We start from the raw sequence: 22,338 nt of genomic DNA, 5'->3' as shown, positions 1-22,338 counted from the left end.
GTGCTATTCCCATGAATTCTGCTGGTAAACCCCTTACAGACTGTGTAGTACTAGATTCACAGACCCAAAGCAAAAGTGGAATAGAACTTTTTGACCATGATGTCCAACTGACAACCCTCATTATCAGCTGGTGTCAAATAACATCTTTGTGGGAATTTTGAGAGGCTTCCACCACAACAGAATTCAGCTCAGACGTTCAAGGAGCCACGCCAAATAGAAATCAACTACAAGGGCAGGTTTGGGGGCCAAAATTATGGATTTTGATATGACCCATGGATAAAGGTAAAACCTAGGGGCATGTAACAAAGAATGAAGCAAAGAAAAACAAAGTATGTAAGATGAGATCATACCATAAGTGTGTTAAGAACTGCAGGCCATTAGTGCAAACCTATGCATATGCTGGGCAGTCAAGAATTATGACTTGCAGAGGTACAGTTAACAACTTCCCATTATAAAGACATATATATAGAGAGAAGGGGGGCATTTCCAACAATGCCTAGTTAAAGGAGGCTTTTAATACACAAGTGTGTGTGTGTGTGTGTATCTTGCTTCATACTAGAACTTCACACTAGAAATGATTGCTGCACATGTACAAACATTTGCAATAAAGAAATAAAAAGAACAAAAAACACAGCAGACATTCACTTTTATGATTGAAATAATTCATGTTGATAACATGGAATTACATTCAAGATTATTTGAACTACATTTTTGGGAGACCTGATTTATCCAAGTAATAACTTTCTTCTGTGGCCATGGTTTAAACCTTTATAAAATCTTACACTGACAACGCTTATTTAAATGCAAATACATCTTCACTATAGCCTGTAACTCTGTGAAATTACTAAACAAGATTTTCCATGCAAGAAATTGGCTCTACATATTACATTCTATTTTTCTTTGAATAACAGAATTATGTAAAGCTTAAATGTAAATTCCGATCAACATAAAAATTTCATGCCCTATGCAAAACTGTCAAAACTATTTTCAGGAACTCAAGATGTGTGTCTAGGTATAAGCATTTCAGTAATTCATAGGAGCAATTCAACTTGTCTTGAAACATATTCAGTGATATAAGAAGTCTGTGCCACTTTCCCCACCTTTAACAATGATACATACTGAAATTAATTTAGTTTTTGAACAAATTACAAGTTCTGTTATGTTAAATTTTCTACACATTAGATTTTATACAAATCAATCACATTGCTTCCCTATTAAAAGCAGAAAGAATTTAGTGCATTTTTCTAACAGTAGTACTGACTCATTTCGTATAAAGTTTTTTAGTAATGACATGTTTAGGGGCAGAATGACATTACAATTGCTTGTATGAGTTTGAACAAATCATCACTGTTGACCCATGCACAACATAATTTTTGATTTTAATTTTAACAATCTCAGACATCATTTACACATATAAAGTTAGTCCTGTATCAAAATGTCCTAAGTGCTTCCGGAAAGACGTCCTTCATACATGGTAAGAGCTTCCCTTCCTTCATTTTTCACAGAAGGGACACACATTTTCAAGTTGGCCAGTTCTTGGGAGTTATCATCTTTAATGTCTGCTAATTGATCTGTAACCATTTTTTTTTTACATTGAATGCAAGAGACATTTTGGAATTTGTTTCACTAATCTGAAGACTTGTAAGTACTTAATGAGCAATAAATCAGGCTAGAAACACATTCATGGTGTATTTAGAACCCTGCCAACCTGATTCCATTCCAGAACATAAGATTCATCAGGTTAGATTTCTCCCAAATGAGAACGAGATCTAAAGCATCAAAAAAAATCCAGGGTGTATGCATTGTGCTGCTTTAACTGTTGTCTTGAATTTGCAAATAGAAGCCAATTGTGTATCCACACATGGACAATTTGCACTGAATCACTGATGAATCACTGATGAACCCTACCACTAGCCAATTATGTTTCAATTTTTTCACCCCATTCGTTTTCCATATTTTGGTCCCTGTAATTATATCTTTGTGCAGGTTTGTTTTTCTCCAATAAAAATACTGACACTACATGCAGTATTTTCCTTCTTGTAATTCTTAACTGTTAGAATGCCCATATTCAAATGCTTTAAAATAGTTCAGTGTTATCTCCTAGGGTGTTCATATTTCAGCAGCAACTTACCAGTTTTGGGAGAGCATCTATTTAAAGTTATCTTTTCCTGAACACTGAGATTCAGAAGGGAGTCTGCTTCCATTGTGTCTCCTTTTTGTTTCTTTGACATATAATTTAGAGTTGGACTTCTTTTATTTTGAGGCATTGGCGATAGTGTGCAGTCTCTACTTGCAGGAGTCTCATTAATTTCACTCATTCTTTTTCTCTTTCTGTTGCAATCTGCACTGATTTCACTAGGCCCTTTTAAAACTTTCTCTGTTTTGCTTTTTGATAAACTGTATTTGCAAACCATTTCAACAGGACTCTGCAATTTCTGCAGGCGTGAAAAAGGAAGGCTAATTCTTCTTTTACTTTTATTAACGTTAGATGGTGAAAAATAATCTTCAAAAGAAGTATCTTGGTCTTTGATGGTCCCAACAGGATGAAGCATTGCTTGCAAAAAGTCATCAGGAGAATCTCTCTTAGGTAAAGATGAGGTGCTCCTTGTAAGAGTTGATCTCCTTCTGGGTTTCTTTTGTTCTTTTGAAGAAGAATCAATAGGATTAATAGAAGGCAGATTGACTTCTGAATTTAAATGATTACTGCTGGTCTCTTCAGTAACTTTCAAATGGACCCTTCTTTCTGAAGAAACGCTGTAATCCAAATTCTTTGCCGTTGAAAGATGATTTCCAATCAGAGTTGTAAAGCAACCATTCCTCTCAATGTGTTTTTGTGCAAAGGACATGTCACATCTTGCCTTTTCAACAAGATACTTATCTTTCAAGCCATTGGGCGCAATCAGTTTTTTTCTCAAATGTTCGCCATTAGGTTGTTCTAGGCTTGTACGTTTGAAGTCAGATGTAGATAGTGGAGAGCTCCATAATGAGGCTATAGAAATATCTGTAGCACTGTCACCTTCAGACATTAATTCATTTGAGTCTTTCACAGGATTCTCTGTGTCAACGTTTTCCAATAAATTCGCTAAACTTAGAAGGTCACGGCTGTCTCCTAAAAAAAACCCAACAAAAACCAAAAAACTATTTAAACCCCCAAACAGTATCTTAACCATTAAAAACTGAAATAAAATTAAACACAACACTGTTCAGTCCTCTATCGATTGTTACTAGTTTAAAGGACAAATCTTCTATGAGCTGATTTTGCTAATGAAATGCTACTTACTGTATGAACAACAATGTGTACTAAACAGAAATATAGAGCTAAAACTTATACACTTCTAAGGCAGTACAATTATATGCCAAGATAAATAAAATGGATCTAACAGTTGTGCCACTGGCTGAACAATGGTTGCCAGGACCTTGCACTCATCAATTATGCAACACACAATCAGCTCTCTGCTCGCCAAGTAAAAAGTGAGGGTGGCTGTGAATGTATGAGTAAAGACTGGCTGTGCTAAGGACCTCAGTTAGGTTACCTTGAGAATGCATACCTATCTGTATAATAGTTTTCTTGTTAGCATAGTATTCCAATGGGATTCTGGTCACCACAGGCACCCATGATGAAACAGAATGCGTACAGCTGTCCACACTAACAGAATACACGTGATTTCCCCACAGAGAAAGAGTATTGATATAGGACTAGGGTTTTGCTGCAATGACTTCAGTTTTGATACACATACTACATGTCTGTAACTTTTCACAACTGAAAGCATAGAATGATATCCATGAAAAGATAGGCATCTCTAGGCAACTCTGAATTCAAATTTGTTTAAGTAGTTAAATATTACATATTTTAAATGGGATTCTTAACTCTCTAATTCTCTATTATATATGTTAAGACAGTTCTGCATGTGATAGAGAATGTGCTCTTGGACAGCAATCCCCAGCAGCCTAGCACAAGCAATGATGAGGGTTGCACTCCAAAAACTACTAGAGGGCCACACATTTGACTTCCCTGTGCTAAACCATACTATACTGTTTATTACAGAACCATCTAAGATATCATAATATAGATTTCACCTCAAATATTTATTACAGGTTGAATATTCCTTATCAGAAATGCTTGCGACCAGAAGTGTTTTGTTTTTCGGATTTTGGAATGTGAGTATTTGCATATACATAATGAGGCATGACAAGGCTGGAGAGAAACTAAGGATCTGTGAAGTGGCAGGAATCCAAGAGTAGTGCTTGGCATGAATCCACTCTTTCCACCGTGTCAGAGATCTTGGCATCTCTCTCCAGCCAAGTCTCTCTCCAGCCTCACAAATACAGTAAAGGTACATAGCTCAATTTTGGAGTATTTTGGAATTCCAGATAAGGGATACTCAACCTGTATTTAAATTATACTAATGTGAGAGATATTTCACAATATCTCAATTTTAGGCTAAATTTTGGATATAAATTATTATTATTTCATACTTATGTTTCAAAATGTTAATTATGGAGAGCATTTTTTTTCTATTGAGTTTTTAAAAGTAGATGTACACTCAATTTTACAATTTTCCTTAAAAGCTTTTAACCCTTTTTCTTTTTTACCTGGTGACAATTCACAAGTTGCACTGGTAGAAAATGGGATCTGTTCATGCAATGCTGGACCAGAACTGGAATAAGACACCTGAGACATCTGTGAAGCTAAAAGAAACTAAATTTCAGATAGATTAAAACAATTTTGGGAAATACCCTGAATGTGCTGAGAAATTGTAACTTTCTCTCCAGAGTGGCATGATAACCTGAATGTGTAGCCAGCTTTCCAAAAAGCTTAGGATGACTTGTTACATTAAAATACATTTTTTTTTACATAACTGAATGCAGATATCTGTCACCTTGTCATACATGTAACTGAAGAAGCTATGGTACATGAAAGGAGGAAAAAGAATATATTGCTGACTCACCACCCCTTCCCCCATTCTGAAAATGTGTATTTTTTTCTATATTGCTACTACATTTCCACCACAGTACAAGAATTCACTTGCACTCTACAATCAGAGAAGCCATAAGCACAGCCACAAGAGAAAGAATTATCTGTGTGTGTAGTAAACAACAACATTTCCTGAGTCTATGGGGAAATCTACACACATCGCCTGTTGTTTATCAAGCATGCTCAAAGAATGATATTTAAACACACAAGGAGTGTGCTGTCCCAACCTCATCTATCTTTCCTTCACTTGTTCAAAATCAACTTATTTGAAAAGGAGAACCTTTTTAACTATGGAGGTTTGCCTCATGATCAAGAATGCAACATTTTCCTCCATGTTGGAGGCTCCACGGTGGAAGAGGCTCTCCCCTTCAGATTGCAATGGGAAGTGATAACAGAGGGGACAAGAATAGTACACTCTCTTTGTGTGTGTTAAAATACAACCCTTCAGGAGCACCTAAAAAGGTACTCACCTTGAGTACATTACGAACAAGGTGAACAACATATGAATATATACAGTGAGCCCTTGGTATCCACCACTGTTTGGTTCTAGGACCCTCCATGGATTCCAAAATCCATGGATGCTCAAGTCCCATTAAATACAATGGCATAGTAAAATGGTGTCTCTTACATCAAGGTTAACTTTTTGGAATATATATGTGTGCGTGCGTGAGTGTGTGTGTGTGTAGTCACACATCCATGGCTTGAATGTATATATTAACATATTCAAGCCATGGATGTGTGAATCCATGGATATGGAGGGCTGACTGTATGCATAAGTGCAGAATTCATGTATTAACAAACTAAACAGCAAAGATTACAGTTCAACAAAACTGAAGGAATAAAGGGTAGTGCAGGGCCAAACTTTCAGCAAGGAGAGGGGACAAAGCAATAGCAATGATAAGAAAGTGTGAGCAATAAAAGGGGAAATTACTTCTCTCATTTTAGAAACTGCAAACAACATTTATCATCATACCTGTAGGGGAAAGATTTTCCCGCTTCTCCTTCATGTCCTTTATTCTCCTCTCCATTGCACTGCATTGATACTTTATTTTACTTGCTGGGCTGTATGCTAGTGAACCATTATCTTCAAATACTAATACTGGTGTATCCGCTTCTGAAAAGTGCAGAAATTATTAGGAAAAACTGACTAATTTTTAGGAAGATTGTCTATTTCAACAGCAAACAAATATAAACATGCACCATATATATTCATTTATAAGTTGGGGGCAGATTTTGGGGCCAAAATTATGGCGTTTGATAAGTGGATAAGTCAAGGATAAAACTTAGGGACACATAGCAAAGGATGTAAGGGATGGAGCAAAGGAAAATGATGCCAAAGCATTTACAAATTCCACAGGCAAAACTTTGTGCTCATTATTAAAGCTGGATGGATGAGGAGGAAACTACATTAAATGGTGGCTGTGCAATGTGTGGATCAGGCACAGGCAAGGCTAAGGAAATGTATGAATGTCAAAAAGGATGAAAAGGCAAAGCAAAGAAAATGATGACTACCTCAGTAGTGACTATAGTTTTTATCTTTATTTAAATCCTCCAAAACTCGATTCCCCTCAATGCTGCTTTGAGGGGAAACACCAGAGTTGCTGCTGACACCATTTATCCATCCAGGCACATGAAAAGGACAGAAGCAGTGCCACGGTGGGCATAGTTGGGGAGTGTCAGTGCTTCTTTTAGCTTCTCCTGAGAAAGGCTAAGTTCTTGCTTTTTGTCATTCTACTCAAAGAAGAGGATGGCTCCTTTTTTTGTAAGAGCTAAGGCACAGTACTTACATCAACCTGTGGATAAGTCGGCCCATGTTTAGGGGTTGACTTTGTTTAAAACTAACATTTCAAGACTTATACATGAGCATATAGATTAAGCAACAATTTCAAAACCAAGCTTTATGCAGAATTGTTCCAAAGGTTGCTTAATGTTTTTGAAAAAGTTTTCTGAACAGTATAAGACACAAGACCCTGGCCCTCATACATTTAGGGATAGTGTTGTTGTGACATGTGAATACAGCAGCAGGTTTGTGGGGATTTGTGTGAAATTGCCAAAAGTAAATCTCCTGCGCTCTGTCTTGTACTACGCTGATTTTACTCTTGGCATTTAAGCACAGTGTTTAAAGATAACAATTTTTAAGCAACTTTAAGAGTATATATGTTTTCAAACAGATGCTATGTAATGTACACTATTCTACAATATTCCACTGTGTTCCACAGTTTAAATATTCTACAATATTCCACCACATTGTGAAAAGACTGGGAGCCTGAATGGTGGAGGGGTGAGAGATTAGGATAGAAGGGTCTTTTATACCAACTCAAAACATATTGGAGGAGTGTAAGTGTCAAAGCTGATTCTGTACATGAATAGTGGTGATGCACTTTTGTTACCCCTAGAGGTAACAGCACAGATCAGGAGCTCATTTTATTGTACTGGTTTCATACGGCTGAGCACCGCCTGCCCCCACCAAAGGCAATGAAATGACAGTTTCGCTGCTAATCTGACCCTCTATTGAACGGTGGGAACAGAGGGGAGGATCTTGCCAAGAAGAATTTGGTAACTGTGTGCACAGGAAAACATGAGTATTCTCTCTTTATTCTTTTATACCTCTTCGTCCAGAAAGAATCCATCAGTGGGAAGAGGGAAGGGAGAGAGGACTGAAAAATGAAGATACCAGTAGTTTTTGGTCTCTTCCTTTTATCTGTCCACAATTCATCTCCTTCTACAAATTTCACAGAGATTCCCATTTGTTGATATCAGTTTGCAAACACGGGTGTAAAATGGTATCTTAATTCTATCGTCAAGTTTCACAATCCACCAGAATTTTTTTTTTTACTGCATTGGTTTAAAAAATTAATAATGGTCCAAACTACACTGCAGAAATAATCCAGTTTGAGATTATTTTAACTAGGGAATTCTGGGAACTGCAGTTTTGTGAGACATTGAGCCTTCTCTGTCAGAGAGTTCTGGTGCCACAATAAACTACGATTCTCAGAATTCCCTAGCACTGAGCCAGGGCAGTTAAAGTGGTCTCAAACTGGATTAATTATCCAGTGTGTTTTGGATCAATATGAACAAATCAGATACTTGCCTACTGTTGCTTTTTGTACTGCCAACTCTCTAGTCATAATTTCCAACCTTTTCTGTAGCTTCTTATTATTTTCAGGAGTTTTTTCAATGAAGTCTTTGGGCTGCATGCATTTGTGCTGCAAAACAAAAAGATTACAGCACTTATTCATAAATCTTGCAATAACACTGCACATTTGACATTTGGCATTGGAGCAGAATCTAGGGTAGAGGCGTCCAGAGCCTCCGTGGACTCCATTAAACTGGATCAGTTTGAGTTGGTAAGTACCGATGATGTGGACAAGATCCTCAGAAGTGTTCGGAAGACAACCTGCTCTCTCGATCCCTGTCCCTCATGGTTAGCAGCACAGGGGGGACCGGCAGTAACTTTGTTGCTGCAACGGATTATTAATACATCTTTGAGGGAAGGGCAATTTCCATCGGAGCTAAAATTGGCCATTGTAAAACCTTTATTAAAAAAGCCCTCCCTCGACCCCCTGGTACATAATAATTATCGGCCAGTCTCGCTGCTGCCATTTTTGGGGAAGGTGATCGAGAGGGCGGTTGCAATCCAGCTTCAGTCGGTCTTGGATGAAACGGATTATCTGGACCCATTTCAAACTGGCTTTCGGGCGGGCTACGGGGTTGAGACGGCCATGGTCGCCTTGGTCGATGATCTCCGTCTGGGCATCGACAGGGGAAGCGTGTCCGTTGGTGCTCTTGGACATCTCAGCGGCTTTCGATACCATAGACCATGGTATCCTTCTGGAACGCCTGGCTGAGGTGGGAATCGGGGGCACTGCGCTCCAGTGGTTCCGGTCCTACCTCTCTGGGAGGTTCCAGATGGTGCAGCTGGGAGACGTGTGCTCCGATAGGAGGGCCCTTATAACTGGGGTCCCCCAAGGAGCCATTCTGTCTCCCATGCTATTTGACATTTACATGAAACCGCTGGGAGAGATCATCCGGAGACATGGGGCGCGGGGTTATCAGTACGCTGATGACACCCAGATAGTTTTCTCTATGTCTCCGACTGATGCAGTGACCGAGGATGGCGTCTCCCCTCTCGTGGCGTGCCTGGAGTCGGTAATGGGCTGGATGAGGAAAAACCGACTCAGCCTGAATCCAGAGAAAACAGAGGTACTCGTGATAGGTTCCCCTGGTCCAGGAATGGCGGTGGTTCCACCTGTCCTGAACGGGATCACGCTTCCTGTGAAGGACTCCGTGCGCAGTCTGGGGGTGTCTCTTGACTCGTCGCTCCACCTCACATCTCAGGTGAATGCGACGGTCAAGAACACCTGTTATCAGCTTCGGCTTATTCGCCAGCTGCGCCCATACCTGGCCCAGAGGGACCTTGAAACGGTGGTACATGCTCTGGTAACCTCTAGATTGGACTTCTGCAATGCGCTCTACATGGGGCAACCCTTGTATCATACTCGGAAGCTACAGCTGGTACAGAATATGGCGGCCAGGCTGGTCACTGGTACTTCCAGGACCAGCCATATTACACCGGTGCTTAAAGATCTGCACTGGCTGCCTATTCGCTTCCGGGCACAGTACAAGGTGTTGGTGATTACCTATAAAGCCCTACATGGCTTGGGCCCAGGATACCTGAAGGACCGCCTCTCCCCATACATTCCGCCCCGCACCCTCAGAACTTCTGGGCAGCAATTACTTAGGGTTCCTGGGGCCAAACTCTCCTCCACAACGAGGAGGACGTACTCCATCGTTGCCCCGACCCTTTGGAACACGCTGCCCACAGAGCTCCGCTCGGCCACCTCCCTGGCCCAGTTTAGAAGGGATTTAAAAACCCTTCTATTTCAATTGGCATTCCCCGAGTGAAGACCTGGACGGCCTCCCTCTCTTTGCTGACGGCAAGTCGGATGGCTGACCGAGGGGTTTTTTACGATTGTTTTAAATTGCTTTAATTGTATGTACTGCTTTTACTATGTATCATGTAATGTATGTATAAATTTTTTACTATGTTGTTCACCGCCCTGATCAATGGAAGGGCGGTATATAAATAAAAGTTTTATTTATTTATTATTTATAGGAGCTGAGAAACAGAAATATTATCCCTCAGTTGTGCTAATTCTACATGTTCTACAAAAAGCAGGAAAAAGATATATAGTACACCCACGTCATATGTGGGCGTACTATACGCGGGTTTCAGCATATGCTGAAAGCTGCAAAGGAGTGCGCGGGAGCGTGCTGGGTCCAAGGGGTGGCACGTCCCTTTAAGGTTAATGGGACGCATGCCTGCGGCCATGCACTAACCCCATTACTTTCAATGGGGCTCAAGCATACGTGGTTTTTTTACATGGGGGGCTCCGGAACGGATCCCCCGCATAAAAAAGGGCGCATTGTACATGCATTTTTTAAATTAATGCCCAAGTTTGAATTTTGAATATATACCAAAATAAAGTAAAACAGACAAAGCCAGAGAAGCCAAGTGCTAAACTATCAATTGATATTATAATCTGGAAAAAAAATAGATGTTGTTCATCTTTCTCCCTAACTGTACTTTCCTTCTTTAGCTAAGAGGAAAAGAGGAATGTGATTGAGTCTTTTTGAAGCGGACTCCATTTTAAAAGGGTCAAACTTCATTTTAGTGACCCTAAGTTGCAATTATATAGACTAGAGTGGAGAAATTGCAGCCCTTGGCCTAATTTCAAAAGCTCTCTGCAGACAAGATATTTAAACTTCTTGGAAGAGAACTATTCCTCGTTTTCAGAGAAGTGGGGTAAACTGCACTAGAAGAATGTTGCATGTTCAGAAATACAGAGAAACTCACCAAAGTTTGCACACTTACAAGAAAAAGGAAATCAAATAGGAAAACTCCACAGAAACAAAGGGCACGTTTTAAACATTGCCATACCTAATTGTGCTTACACATTTTAAACTGAATCCTATTGCTAGTCTCAATCAAAATAAGCCCAATGAATTAATTACTTAAGTGTTGACTCATTAATAAACATCTGATTCACTGGGTATGCTCTAGTTAGAACTATCAACAGGAATTTGGCCTTTATATTATTTGTGATATGCAAAATGAAACATTTTGGCTTTATTTGAAAAAAATCTAGTTTCAAACAGAGTTGGTTTATAAATAATAGTTACCAGATTTAATTATTTATTCTTATTAATTATTTATGTTTTATTTATTCTTATTTAAAAATATTACAAGAAATTTTTAACAGGGAACTATCTATGGTTGCATGAGAGTTCTACTTGAAGTGAGATCTTATAGGTATGTTGGGATATGTTTAATGAAAATCTGAGATTATTAAAACAGATTTGTTATAAGAAATTAAAGAGTACCAAGACAATTTCAAGTGACATACACACCTTTTTAACAAATGGAGGTAACCCTTCATTGCTATTTTTTGCAGGATACAATGATTCATCAACATGTGCTCCAATTTCTCGGCATCTGAGTAGAACAAATTAAGTTATTAAATGCATTTCTTTGGTGAACACTTTATGGATTTATTGCTGACAATCTTGCTAAATGTGAGAACAAATTAGTACAAGCTATGTCTACTCTTTCTGATAGCTGAACTATTTTCAGGCCAGTTCTCATCTGTTTCTTCTGTGATATCTAAATCTCTGTGCAACATATCTTGTACAGAAAACTCAGGTCATCAAAAGAGCCACTTGTTTGCTTGTAAAAGTCACATGTGAAATGCCAGTTTCTATTTTGATTCATCTGAATTAAGATAGAGCATGAAGTTGTAAAGAGCTAGTAATTTAGACACAAGATAGGAAGGGAACAGAGAATCTTTGAGGACAGGGGTCACATTCCTGAGTTTTGCTGGCAGTCAAAATCCAAGACAAAGCACTTTTGGCAAGTCTTAAATGTCATTCAGACCAATCACTTTGGTTTACATTCTAAGAAGCAAAGGCCATCATGCCCTCACCCTTTTTGTGAATTGGAATTTTATATACCAAATTGGAATTTTAGAGACCATATATCCTAAATCTGATAGTTCTCTGGTTCATTTCCTCAGTCCTGAAAACTGAAGAATACAAAATCATCTAGTTGCCTAAGGAACCTCTTGGCTGCATTTTATACATATGCCAAGAAATCACAATTCTGTATGACATGTATAATCTAGTAGTAAATCAACCAAAACAAATTTGGGAGAAAAGAAGCATGACTTGACTTCCCCCCACTCCAAGCATGTAGAGTGTTAATAGAAAGCAAAACCACCTTATTGCAATGAGATCTATGTTTCTTTCCTGGTCACAAGTTCTTCCCCAAGAATCTTGCTTTATAAATAAGCAACTATAGTCTATATAAAAATGAAACTGAATTTTGTGTGAATAAAGATATAAACACTTCCTTTGTATCATTTGAACTAACAGTTCTCTAATTCTAAAATTATTGTGTTACCCTAGAGCAGTGTTTTACAGTCAGTGTTACAAAAACTATATGGCTGCACTTCTCCGGCTATCTGGTATGGGTGGGGCGTCCCAGAAATTACTTTTCCAAGTGTGCAACGGACAGATGCTAAATCTGAGCCCAAGATACTTTTTTTTCTTCCCTAGAAACTTACTAGGGACTGGCAGCCCGTGGTTTAGGGACTGACACTGCTCCGCAGACCACCCCCTAAAGCAGCACTAAGTTCTTCACAAATAGTATCTTAATGAAAAGGATGGCACTGCAGGCCAAACTTTCCTGAAGATGGTTTGCTCTTAATCATCATACAGCCTAATAGAAAATTCATTCCCCAAGGGAATATAGTCAAAATGACACCATTCAAAAAGAATAGGAAATTATCAGCAAACTCAGGAAACCCCCAAGATGTGCAAACAGAAAAAAAAAAAAGCTTTAGAACACTGACAACAGCCTGACTGGCTGTAGAAGAACAACAATGGGAAATCAGGGAGCAGAACAAGGAATGCTGGAAGAGAGAATGGCTGGCTGGCATCTTGAACAGAAGCACTCTGCACTACAATTTTTCTTGCAAATCTATCTCTTTATACTACTAGCAAATTCAGGTGCTGAATTGTAATAACTGTGTAGAAAAAACAAGGATACCAAGAAAGAGGGAATATCAATAAACCTGGAAGAACTGTAAAATGTGAGAAAGTAGCAAAACATATTTATAGAAACAAACAAAAATACATTAAGTGGGTACAAATCTCCCGAACCAGACTAGTATAGATTAAATTTGCTCAGGCATCATGGCAATATTTTGGCTGGTTATGAGGTGCAGTAGGGATGGAAACCTGGACAGGACAGGACAGGACAGGAAATGGAGCATGTTAGAAAAGACTATGATCAACCTGCTTGAATACTGAACAACCACGCATTCCACACAGTGCAACATTTTGTTGCGGGCTGCAGTTGTGACCTGACCTAAAATGCAATTTCTAGGGTATTGTTCGAATAGGCCTTTGGTTTACACACAGCAATACTGAGGCAGTCTTGGAGACTGCCCCTTGAGGACTCAGTGCCCACCTTCAAATATCTCAGAAGACTGATCAAGAAAGCAATTTCACAACAAAGAAATTAATACAAACTTCAAGTAGCATGTATGATTTTAGCGACACCTAGTGATCTTACAGTTGTAAAGCACATACGGTATAACTATACCCTAGATATATAGCATATTTCAATAATAGGACTGAAAATGTATATGGTCATGAGAACACTAATCAGAATTATTGCTGTGTTAGGAGATTCAATTTCAAAATTAAAATTATTTGAGAACATCAGCCAATTTTCATTTTCCTTGTACTTCTGTCGCTGTAAATCTATAACTGCTGTGGTAATCAACTGCCATGGCTCAATGCTATGGAATTCTGAGAATTGTAGATCTGTGAGCTATCAGCCCTGCCAGCAAGCTCTGCCACCACAATGAACTACAAATCCCAGGATTCCATAGGCTAGAGCCATGGCAGTTATAGTGGTGTCAAAGAGAATTAATTCTGCAGTCCAGATGCAGCCTAAGTGTCAAGTTGGTACAGATATTCACAATGAAGATTAACCTGAACACTGTCTAAACAGAACTGTTAATCACTATATATTTTGATTTTCATCTATGTCCACAATATCCTACTCATTTCTCAATAAATATTTCACATTACTAATGCACTAATATATTTCATTTGTAATTTACATAAGTTAGGTCTGGAACAATTTGTTGTTACCAGTCATCATATTTACTTTGACCTATGGTAGTCTTATGAATGAGAGACCTCCAAGAGATGTAGTCATCAACTGCCCTGCTCATATCTTGCAAACTCAGAACTGTGACTCTCTTGATTCAGTCCACCTGTAGTGTGGTCTCCCTCTTTTCCTACTACCTTCCATTTTATCAAGCATTATTGTCTTTTCCAATGAGTCACATTGTCTCATGATATGTTCAAAGTATGACAGCTTCAGTTTAGTCGTATTTGCTTCTAATGGGAATTTAGGCTTCATTTGCTCTAAAACCAACTCATTTGTCATTTTAGCAGACCATGCTCCAGCATCACATTTTAAATGAGCTGTTGTTTTTTTAATGCATTCACACACATGCACAGAAATGGGAAATACCATGGCCTGGATGATTCTGACTTTGGTATTTAATAATATGCCTTTACATTTGGAAATCATATCTAGTTCCTTCATGGCTGTCTTTCCAATTCTTCGCTTTCTTCTGATTTCTTGACATTTTGATTAATGACTGAGCCAAAGTATAGAAAAATGTGAATTCTATCACACTACTTATCATTCTAAAGGAAAAATAATTGGAAGTCCTTTACTTGCTGACGACATATAAATATGTCAAAATAAGTTATACTTTTGTCAGTAACAAAACACAGGACAGTAGGTCACATAGGCTGAATCTGCACTGCAGAATTAATGCAGTTTGACACAGCTTTAAGTGCCATGGCTCCATCCTATGGAATCCTGGGATTTGTAGTTTGTTCTAGCACCAGAGCTCTGAGAGAGAAGGCTAAATAGCATAGGAAACTACAATTCCGTAGCATTTGAGCCATGGCAGTTAAAGAAATATCAAATTACATTATTTCAATGGTTTAGATTATGCCATAGTATAAAAAAGCCTTTGTGTATTGTTGTAGAAAATAAATAAGCAAGAAGAACATAATTACGTACAGTTTGCTACTGCATAGATGTGAATGAACAAGCTGAATATACTATGAAACCTGTTCCAAAATCAAAGCTAAACAGACTGATATTCCTAAAAATGTAAACAAATAATCCAATAATACAAGAACATATGACAATAAATAGTCTTGTGAAGAAAAAAGAATAAGGCATGGGTATTTTTTGTCATCTAGCATTGCTCTGCCCTTGTACGCTCATGTATTTTTGAATATCTCTTTTTAATTCATGCAGCAATTATGTGGGTAGTTTATTCAAAATGAGTTGATTCTTTGTGTTACCATCCATCTTTTAATATCTGGTTTGTCCTTTTCTTTATTTTCATTGTACTGAGGCAGACCACTGTTTCTATCTATACCACTATTGTTAGTAATGTCCACTGTTGTGTTAACTGGCAGCAAGTCTCTGGATGTGCCATGCAGTCATACTGTCCAAGATACTTTTAACTAGCAATATCACAAAATTGAATTTAGAACCTGTCACTTGCAAAGCATATGTGCTACTTCTGAATTATGTGCTCTCTGCAATATATGCCTCCTTTGGGATGCTCAGTTTGGAAACTTGTGGCCAGCTGTTCTCAGCTATAATTATTTTATCCAACTATAAAATTTCCATGTGGATGACAATAACATCTTTCAGCATTATCTTTCCTGGCACATTTAAAGAATATATTAGCACTTACTTTTCTACCCAAAGTACCGACACCAATTTAATCCCAGCCTTCTGCGCTCTTTTCCATGTAGATGAGAATCCATCTTTAAAAACCACATGAGTCACTTGCTTGTTGAAATTCTTGGAAACCTACAGAATATAAAGGAAAGAGCATAAAGTATTTTAAGAGAGACTAGAAACTCTTCCTCAAAACTAAGTTGATCAGTTATGTCTAAAAGTAATACATTATTATAGATAACTTGTGTCAGTGAATTTGCAGCCTTCAAAATAATCTTACACTCTTGTTTCACTAGTTTGCTTACAACTGAAGGGAAAAGAGGATTATTACTCTTCAGTAGGTTACTGCACACTTAGTCCAACAGAAACCCTCAAATTCACTGACATCCTCAGTTAGGAGCATGCCTAAAAAAAATTAAACCTGTTATTTCTTAGCTCTTCATTTATGATACTGGTTTCAGTAGATCCACTATTTGGGAAAATTCCTTAAAATTCTAGGTCATTTGACTGCTGAAATCCCATATGTGTTTTCCATATCTAAAGTCTTTGGTATCCTAGATATTCCTAGTCACATATTTACAGAGACATTTAATATGTAGGGTGGCAGGAAGGGAGGAATCTTCTCTCTCTTTTTAAAAAACATTATAGGATTGTAGTAAGACTAAAAAAGATTGCAGAGTAAGGTGATTATATTATTCCATAATGATGGGTGCATGTTACTGCGCAATAATGAGTGCAAGTGTGCAAGAACTCCTATCACTAATAATACAAAGGCTAAAATAAAAATAAATAGATATGATTCACAACACGCAAAGCACTTCTCAGCAGGTATTTGTATATTGGTTGAGTTCTTATTGCTAAGGCAGCAGAGCCTGGGGGGACTGATACCATCCTACATGCTGAATGAACTTGATATGAGGCCCCTGGAGGCAATGAACAACAGCCCTCTGTTTCATGGCTGAAATGGACTCTTTATAACTCAGCAGCAATGAAAGGGGGCATGGAATCCATAGAATTACTATTTTTAAAAAATGGTGGACACATTTTCCATATTTTCCACTGAATACTAATTAATTCATAATATGAAATTATCATTGAACATTTACAAAGAATGAGAGGGGATTTTTTTTTCAATTTAGGGAAAGTCATGGGACAACAAAAGAAGAGAAAGGAAATGAAGGGAAGATTAAACAAACAAACAAAAAAACACACACACATGAAGACAGCCACACTTTATTGGTTACATTAACATACTTAACTGGGTGATTGCCAGTATTAGGCGTTATGCAAAAGACTTCACAAAAACAGACTCTAAATTGGTGCATTTGTATGTGACAAGATATCACAATGTTCATATTAGAAAAACTCATAAATGGACAATAACATCAACAACTGAACCTGAAAGGTCATACTGATAAACAATTACCATTTAAAGGGCCAGAAAAACAACAGTTGCTGAGGAAAAAAATATGGATTATAGATGTAACAATCCCTAGAGACAACAGAATTGAAGACAAAGTGATGGAAAACATTATGAAATACTGAGACCTACCAATCCAAATTTGTTGTCTCTAGGAAAAGAAAACAACTGTGATTCCAGTACTGATAGGCATTCTGGAAGCAGTTTCAAAGAGACTGACAAAATATCTGAATTGTATTGTTATAGAGAGTAACATAACAACGCAATGACAAAAAGTGACTTTGCTTGGGAAAAGATGCATTATCTGTGGATATCTCACTGATTCCTACATTTTTGGATAAAATCTGAATCTCTGACAGTTCAAAATTCAAGTCAGTAATGCATGATAAGAATGTGCAACCAGAATTACGTACAACACAAGCACAGTGCGATTTAAACTAAAACATTCAGCTTCCTTTGCAAAGTATTAACTCACCTTTGCTCCCATATCAAGGAGTTGTTGGGTAAAGGCTTGAGAATAGTTTTCTGTTCTGCTGGATGACCATACTTCAACATATGCTGTAACACCTAAGAATGAAATAAAAAAGAGGTGAATTTAAATGATGGAAGTGGGAGGTCAAACTTTGAACCTGTGAGTCAACCTTGGAGCCCTCTGGGATTCAACTCACAATGTTGTGGCTGCAGTACTGGCATTTTAACCACTGCACAACTAGGGTTCCTATATCTAACTCTCTTTTGTTTCTTCTAAAAACTAAAGCCATAACAGAACCTCCCTTATTTTTCATGTATTCAATAAACATCCTCCATGGTTTCTTAAAATTAAACCAAGCTTTCCCGTGTATTAGTTCTTTTCCATTAAATCATATAATTTTAACAACCAATCGTCATGCAAAGGGATCGTTGACTCTTGTGTAGGTTATTTTAGGTGCAACTGCCATATATTGAAGCATTCTAACCTAAGTCTTCTCCAAGTGATCATCCAAGTCCTAATGGGAATAATTCTGGATCCAACTAAAGTTTAATTTTTAAAATGTCCTCCATCAAATTATGGATTTGAGTCCAAATATTTCATCTTTCACATTAAAAAAAATAGTCCCTTCTTTTCTATGACATTTTAAGTACAAATCTGAGGAACCTTTATACTTCTTGGAAATCTTTTCTAGGGTGAAATACCAATGGTAAAATCATTATTTTCCAAAGTCTCTCTGCTGCAGATGTCTTCAATTTCCTGCTGAGGTAGTTGTAACACAGGAAGAGACTTCAACTATATCCCTGCAGACTGAAGCTTTCCTTCAGCAACTTTTGCTTCTCAACAATTAGAACTCTCTAATGTGTCGTATTTCAGAACCAAGGCAATACTGTAGACTTCAGCCGCAGCCACACTGCAGAATTAATGCAGTTTAACACTACTTTAACCACCATTGCTCAATGCTATGGAATTCTGGGATTAGCAGTTTTGTGACATTTAGCCTTCTCTGTCAGACAGCTCTGGTGTCACAATAAGCTACAAATCTCAGAATTGCACAGAATGGAGCAATGACAGTTAAAGCAGTGTCAAGCTGCATTAATTCTGCAGTGTGGCAGCAGCCTTCCTGTGACAGACAGTATATAATCAAGACAGGTATCAGATATAAAAAGAGGTACAGTGCGCCCGCATCAACTTGCGATCCGCAGTTTGAACTTCCACGGACAGCACCCCCCCAGTTTTTCCAAGGGACACGCGCAAGCAGTGGCATGAGCAGGAGCATTTCCCATTGAAAAGAGCAGGACTTAAGCTCCTGCATTTTTTGCTATCGGGGGGGGGGGGGGGGAGGTCCAGAACGGATCCCTGCGGATAGCAAGGGCGCACTGTACTATTATACTATTATGATACATTGGGAATGGTAGCGGGAATAGAGGTAGCTATTAATGGCTGTGTAGGAAGGATTTCAGGAGAGGGAGGCAGATACGATCAATGTCAGAGTGATGTTTCACGGAGTCACCCCTTGCCATCTTCCAACTGTGCTCTGCAAGAAAGATTTTGATGACCTTTTTTTTAATGTTACTATTTGCATACAAACATTGTTCCCTGCTACTTCATTATTTCAAGGTTACTTATAACTGTATTCCAATTAACTAATTATTTTTATGATAAAAGGGTACACTCAGTACTAGCTCCATATGTTGCTTTAAACCAGCAGGGAGATATGTATGTAGTCAGCTTTCACTCTGAACACAGAGCACAGCTGGGGCCAGAGCTTGGAGGTTTATTTGTTATTAGTCCACAAGTGCCAACTGACTTAGATGGTGAGTGTGCTTATCCTTTGAATCAGAAGCAGCACTGCCAGACTCAGAATACTTGGTGACAGCGAGTCCCTAGGGATGGATATGAGGCTTTCAGTTGTTCAGAGGAGGTTTGCCTTTACCTTCTCCTGAGGCTGAGAGCGCGCGACTCGCCCAAGGTCACCCAATGGGTTTCATGGTCAAACTGGGAATCAAACTCTGGTCTCCAGAGTCACAGTCCAATGCTCAAAGCACTAGGCCACACTGGCTCTCACAGACTGACTAGTTATAGAGTTCTATGCTCTCCACGTTGCTGTTGCTGCATGCCTTCAAGTCGCAAACCTATTAGGCAGTTTTCTGAGCAAGATTTATTCAGAGGAGGTTTGCCCTTCCTCTGAGAGGAAGGTTTCCATGGCTGAGCAGGGAACTAACCCTAGTCTCCAGAGTGAGAGTCCAACACTAAAACTACTACCTACAATGGCTCTGATTGATATATATATATATGTGTGTGTGTGTGTGTGTGTTGTTGTGTGCCTTCAAGTCCTTTCCGACTCACGACAATCATAAGGTTTTATCCCTTCCTGCCCCATTCTAGTTCTCTTCCACTGAAAGAGATGCTTCCCTTCGTGCCAAGGTAGGATCACCCCACCAAACTGTGGATGCTGTGTACCTTCAATTCATTCCCCACTTATGGCAACCCTAAAGAGAACCTGACCTGGGGTTTTCTTGACAAGATTTGTTCAGAGGAGGTTTGTGTTTACTTTTCCTCTGAGGCTGAGAGACTGTGACTGGCCCAAGGTCACCCAGTGGGTTTCAATGGCCAAGCAGGGAATCGAACTCTGGTCTCTAGAGTCAAACCACCAGGCCATGCTGACTGTCAAGATACACACACTCACACACACATTTATATACAAATATATGTATACATATAAATACAAAAATACGTATATCACACACACACCTATATATATATATATATATATATATATTATTTTTATACTTGATGTATATATACATACATCAAGTATAAATATATACTTATATATAACTATATTATAGTATTATATAGATACCGACACACACACACATATACACATACACACATATAATATATAACTATATTATAGTTATAGATATTTATATAGATATGCACATATATATATTTATATAACTATACTATAGTGAGATATATATATACACACACACAGACACAGACATATATTATAGATAACTATATTATAGTTATATATATATATATATATATATATGCATGCACACACACACACATATATAATTCATTTATATACAGGTGTGTGTATATACACACACACACGTTTATAGATATACATAACTATTTACATATATATATATATATATATATATTACCTAATTTATACACACACAAGACACATATACACAGACATATATAAATCCTGAGCCTTTCCCATGAGAACCAGGGGTCCCTGGCTGTCCTGTCGCCCCAACAGAAGGGATTGCATCAGACACACATCCAGAGCCTGCCTTCCTTCCTTGTGAGTGTTCGCAGTAGTACCTGCGAGGACAGAAGGGCCCTCAGTCGCCTCCATTGGAAGAAGAAGAAGAAGGAAGAAGAAGCGGCCAGCCCCGTTTAAACCGCGCGCGCGGTGTCACGTGTCACGTGGCCAGGCCTAGAGCGAGGTCTCTCGGCTGGCTCCTCCCCTCTTCCGGCGCCGCTCTGGCCTGAAGTTGGGAACCATAGAGTTGTCAAAGAGCGTTGCCCCGGCAACGACTCAGTGCTGCAGGCGGTGACTCATTACCTCCTCCCCCTCCCTCGCAATCAATCAATCAATCAATCAATCAATCAATCAATCAATCATGCAGGGACAGGCTTCAGTGTATATATAATAACCCTGCAGATTGAGACTACTACCACTTTTATGTGCCCAAAGCCCTCCTGTACACTCCACACGGCAGAAATAATGCAGTTTGACACCACGTGATCTGCCCTGGCTCAATACCATGGCATTCTGGGAATTGTAGCATTGTGAGACGTTTGGGTCCAAAACACACTGCAGAAATAATCCATCTTGACATTGCTTTGACTGCCTTGGATCAATGCTAGGGGATCCCGGGAGTTGTAGTTTTGTGAGACATTTAGCTTTCTCAGGCGCCACGATAAACTACAATTCCCAGGATTCCCAAATAGCACTGAGCCAGGGCAGTTAAAGCGGTCTCAAACTGGGATTATTTCTGCAGTGTGTTTTGGACCTTGGTCGCCTCTGTCAGAGAGAGGCCTGGTGCCACCAAGAACTACAAATCCCAGGATTCCACAGGATGAAAATAAATACATTTTCTCCACAGAGTCATGGTTTGTTGTTGCACTTTCCCTGCTTCCTCTTCTTTTCTGGCCATTATTAAAAGCAAAAAGAGTGTAAATGACCAACTCCACCTTTCTCCGAATACAGGGACTCAAGGCGGCGAACAAGTATAAAACAACAGAATTTAAAAACAATACAGAATGTTAAAATACATAAATATAAAATTTCAATGAACAATTACACAATTTTAAGGATTAAAACAGTTATAAATTGAAATATAATATATTAAAATACAAACCAATAAAATTATTTCTGCAGTCTGTTTTGGCACAAAGGGATGTTGTTGCAACTTTTGAGACGAAAGGTGTGTCTACACTGCAGAAATAAAGCAGTTTATCACCACTTTTAACAGCCATAGCTCAGTCCTATGACAATTCTGGCAATTGTAGTTTGTGAGGTAAGCCTTCCCTGTCAGAGAGCTGGAGCCACAGCAAAATGAAAATCCCAGAATTCCATAGCATGGAGCCATGAC

The 22,338-nt window shown here is 38.6% G+C and overlaps 1 protein-coding gene across 3 annotated transcripts in view; it reads right to left on the bottom strand.

Annotated features, from left to right (window-relative positions):
• Positions 1–17,803, bottom strand: part of LOC149311450 (microcephalin-like) — a 110,792-nt gene extending 92,989 nt beyond the window's left edge. For 2 of the 3 annotated variants that reach the window (XM_089531087.1, XM_089531088.1), the window contains exons 1-7: positions 17,723–17,803; positions 15,841–15,959; positions 11,387–11,471; positions 8,067–8,181; positions 5,949–6,089; positions 4,594–4,689; positions 2,132–3,109 (exon numbers count right to left, since the gene is read on the bottom strand). In XM_089531087.1, the coding sequence (XP_089387213.1) occupies positions 2,132–3,109; positions 4,594–4,689; positions 5,949–6,089; positions 8,067–8,181; positions 11,387–11,471; positions 15,841–15,959; positions 17,723–17,734 (1,546 nt within the window). In that variant the 5' untranslated portion in view covers positions 17,735–17,803. The remainder of the gene's footprint in view (positions 1–2,131; positions 3,110–4,593; positions 4,690–5,948; positions 6,090–8,066; positions 8,182–11,386; positions 11,472–15,840; positions 15,960–17,722) is intronic. The other variant, XM_089531089.1, reaches the window with a different exon arrangement.
• Between the last annotated feature and the right edge of the window lie 4,535 nt (positions 17,804–22,338).

This window comes from Sceloporus occidentalis, unplaced genomic scaffold (assembly GCF_023333645.1).
Source record: "Sceloporus occidentalis isolate IW3139 unplaced genomic scaffold, rSceOcc1.0.p SCAF_6, whole genome shotgun sequence".
Taxonomy (NCBI): Eukaryota; Metazoa; Chordata; class Lepidosauria; order Squamata; family Phrynosomatidae; genus Sceloporus; species Sceloporus occidentalis.
The sequence above is the reverse complement of the archived record's forward strand: the minus strand, read 5'-3'. Positions and strand labels throughout refer to the sequence as shown.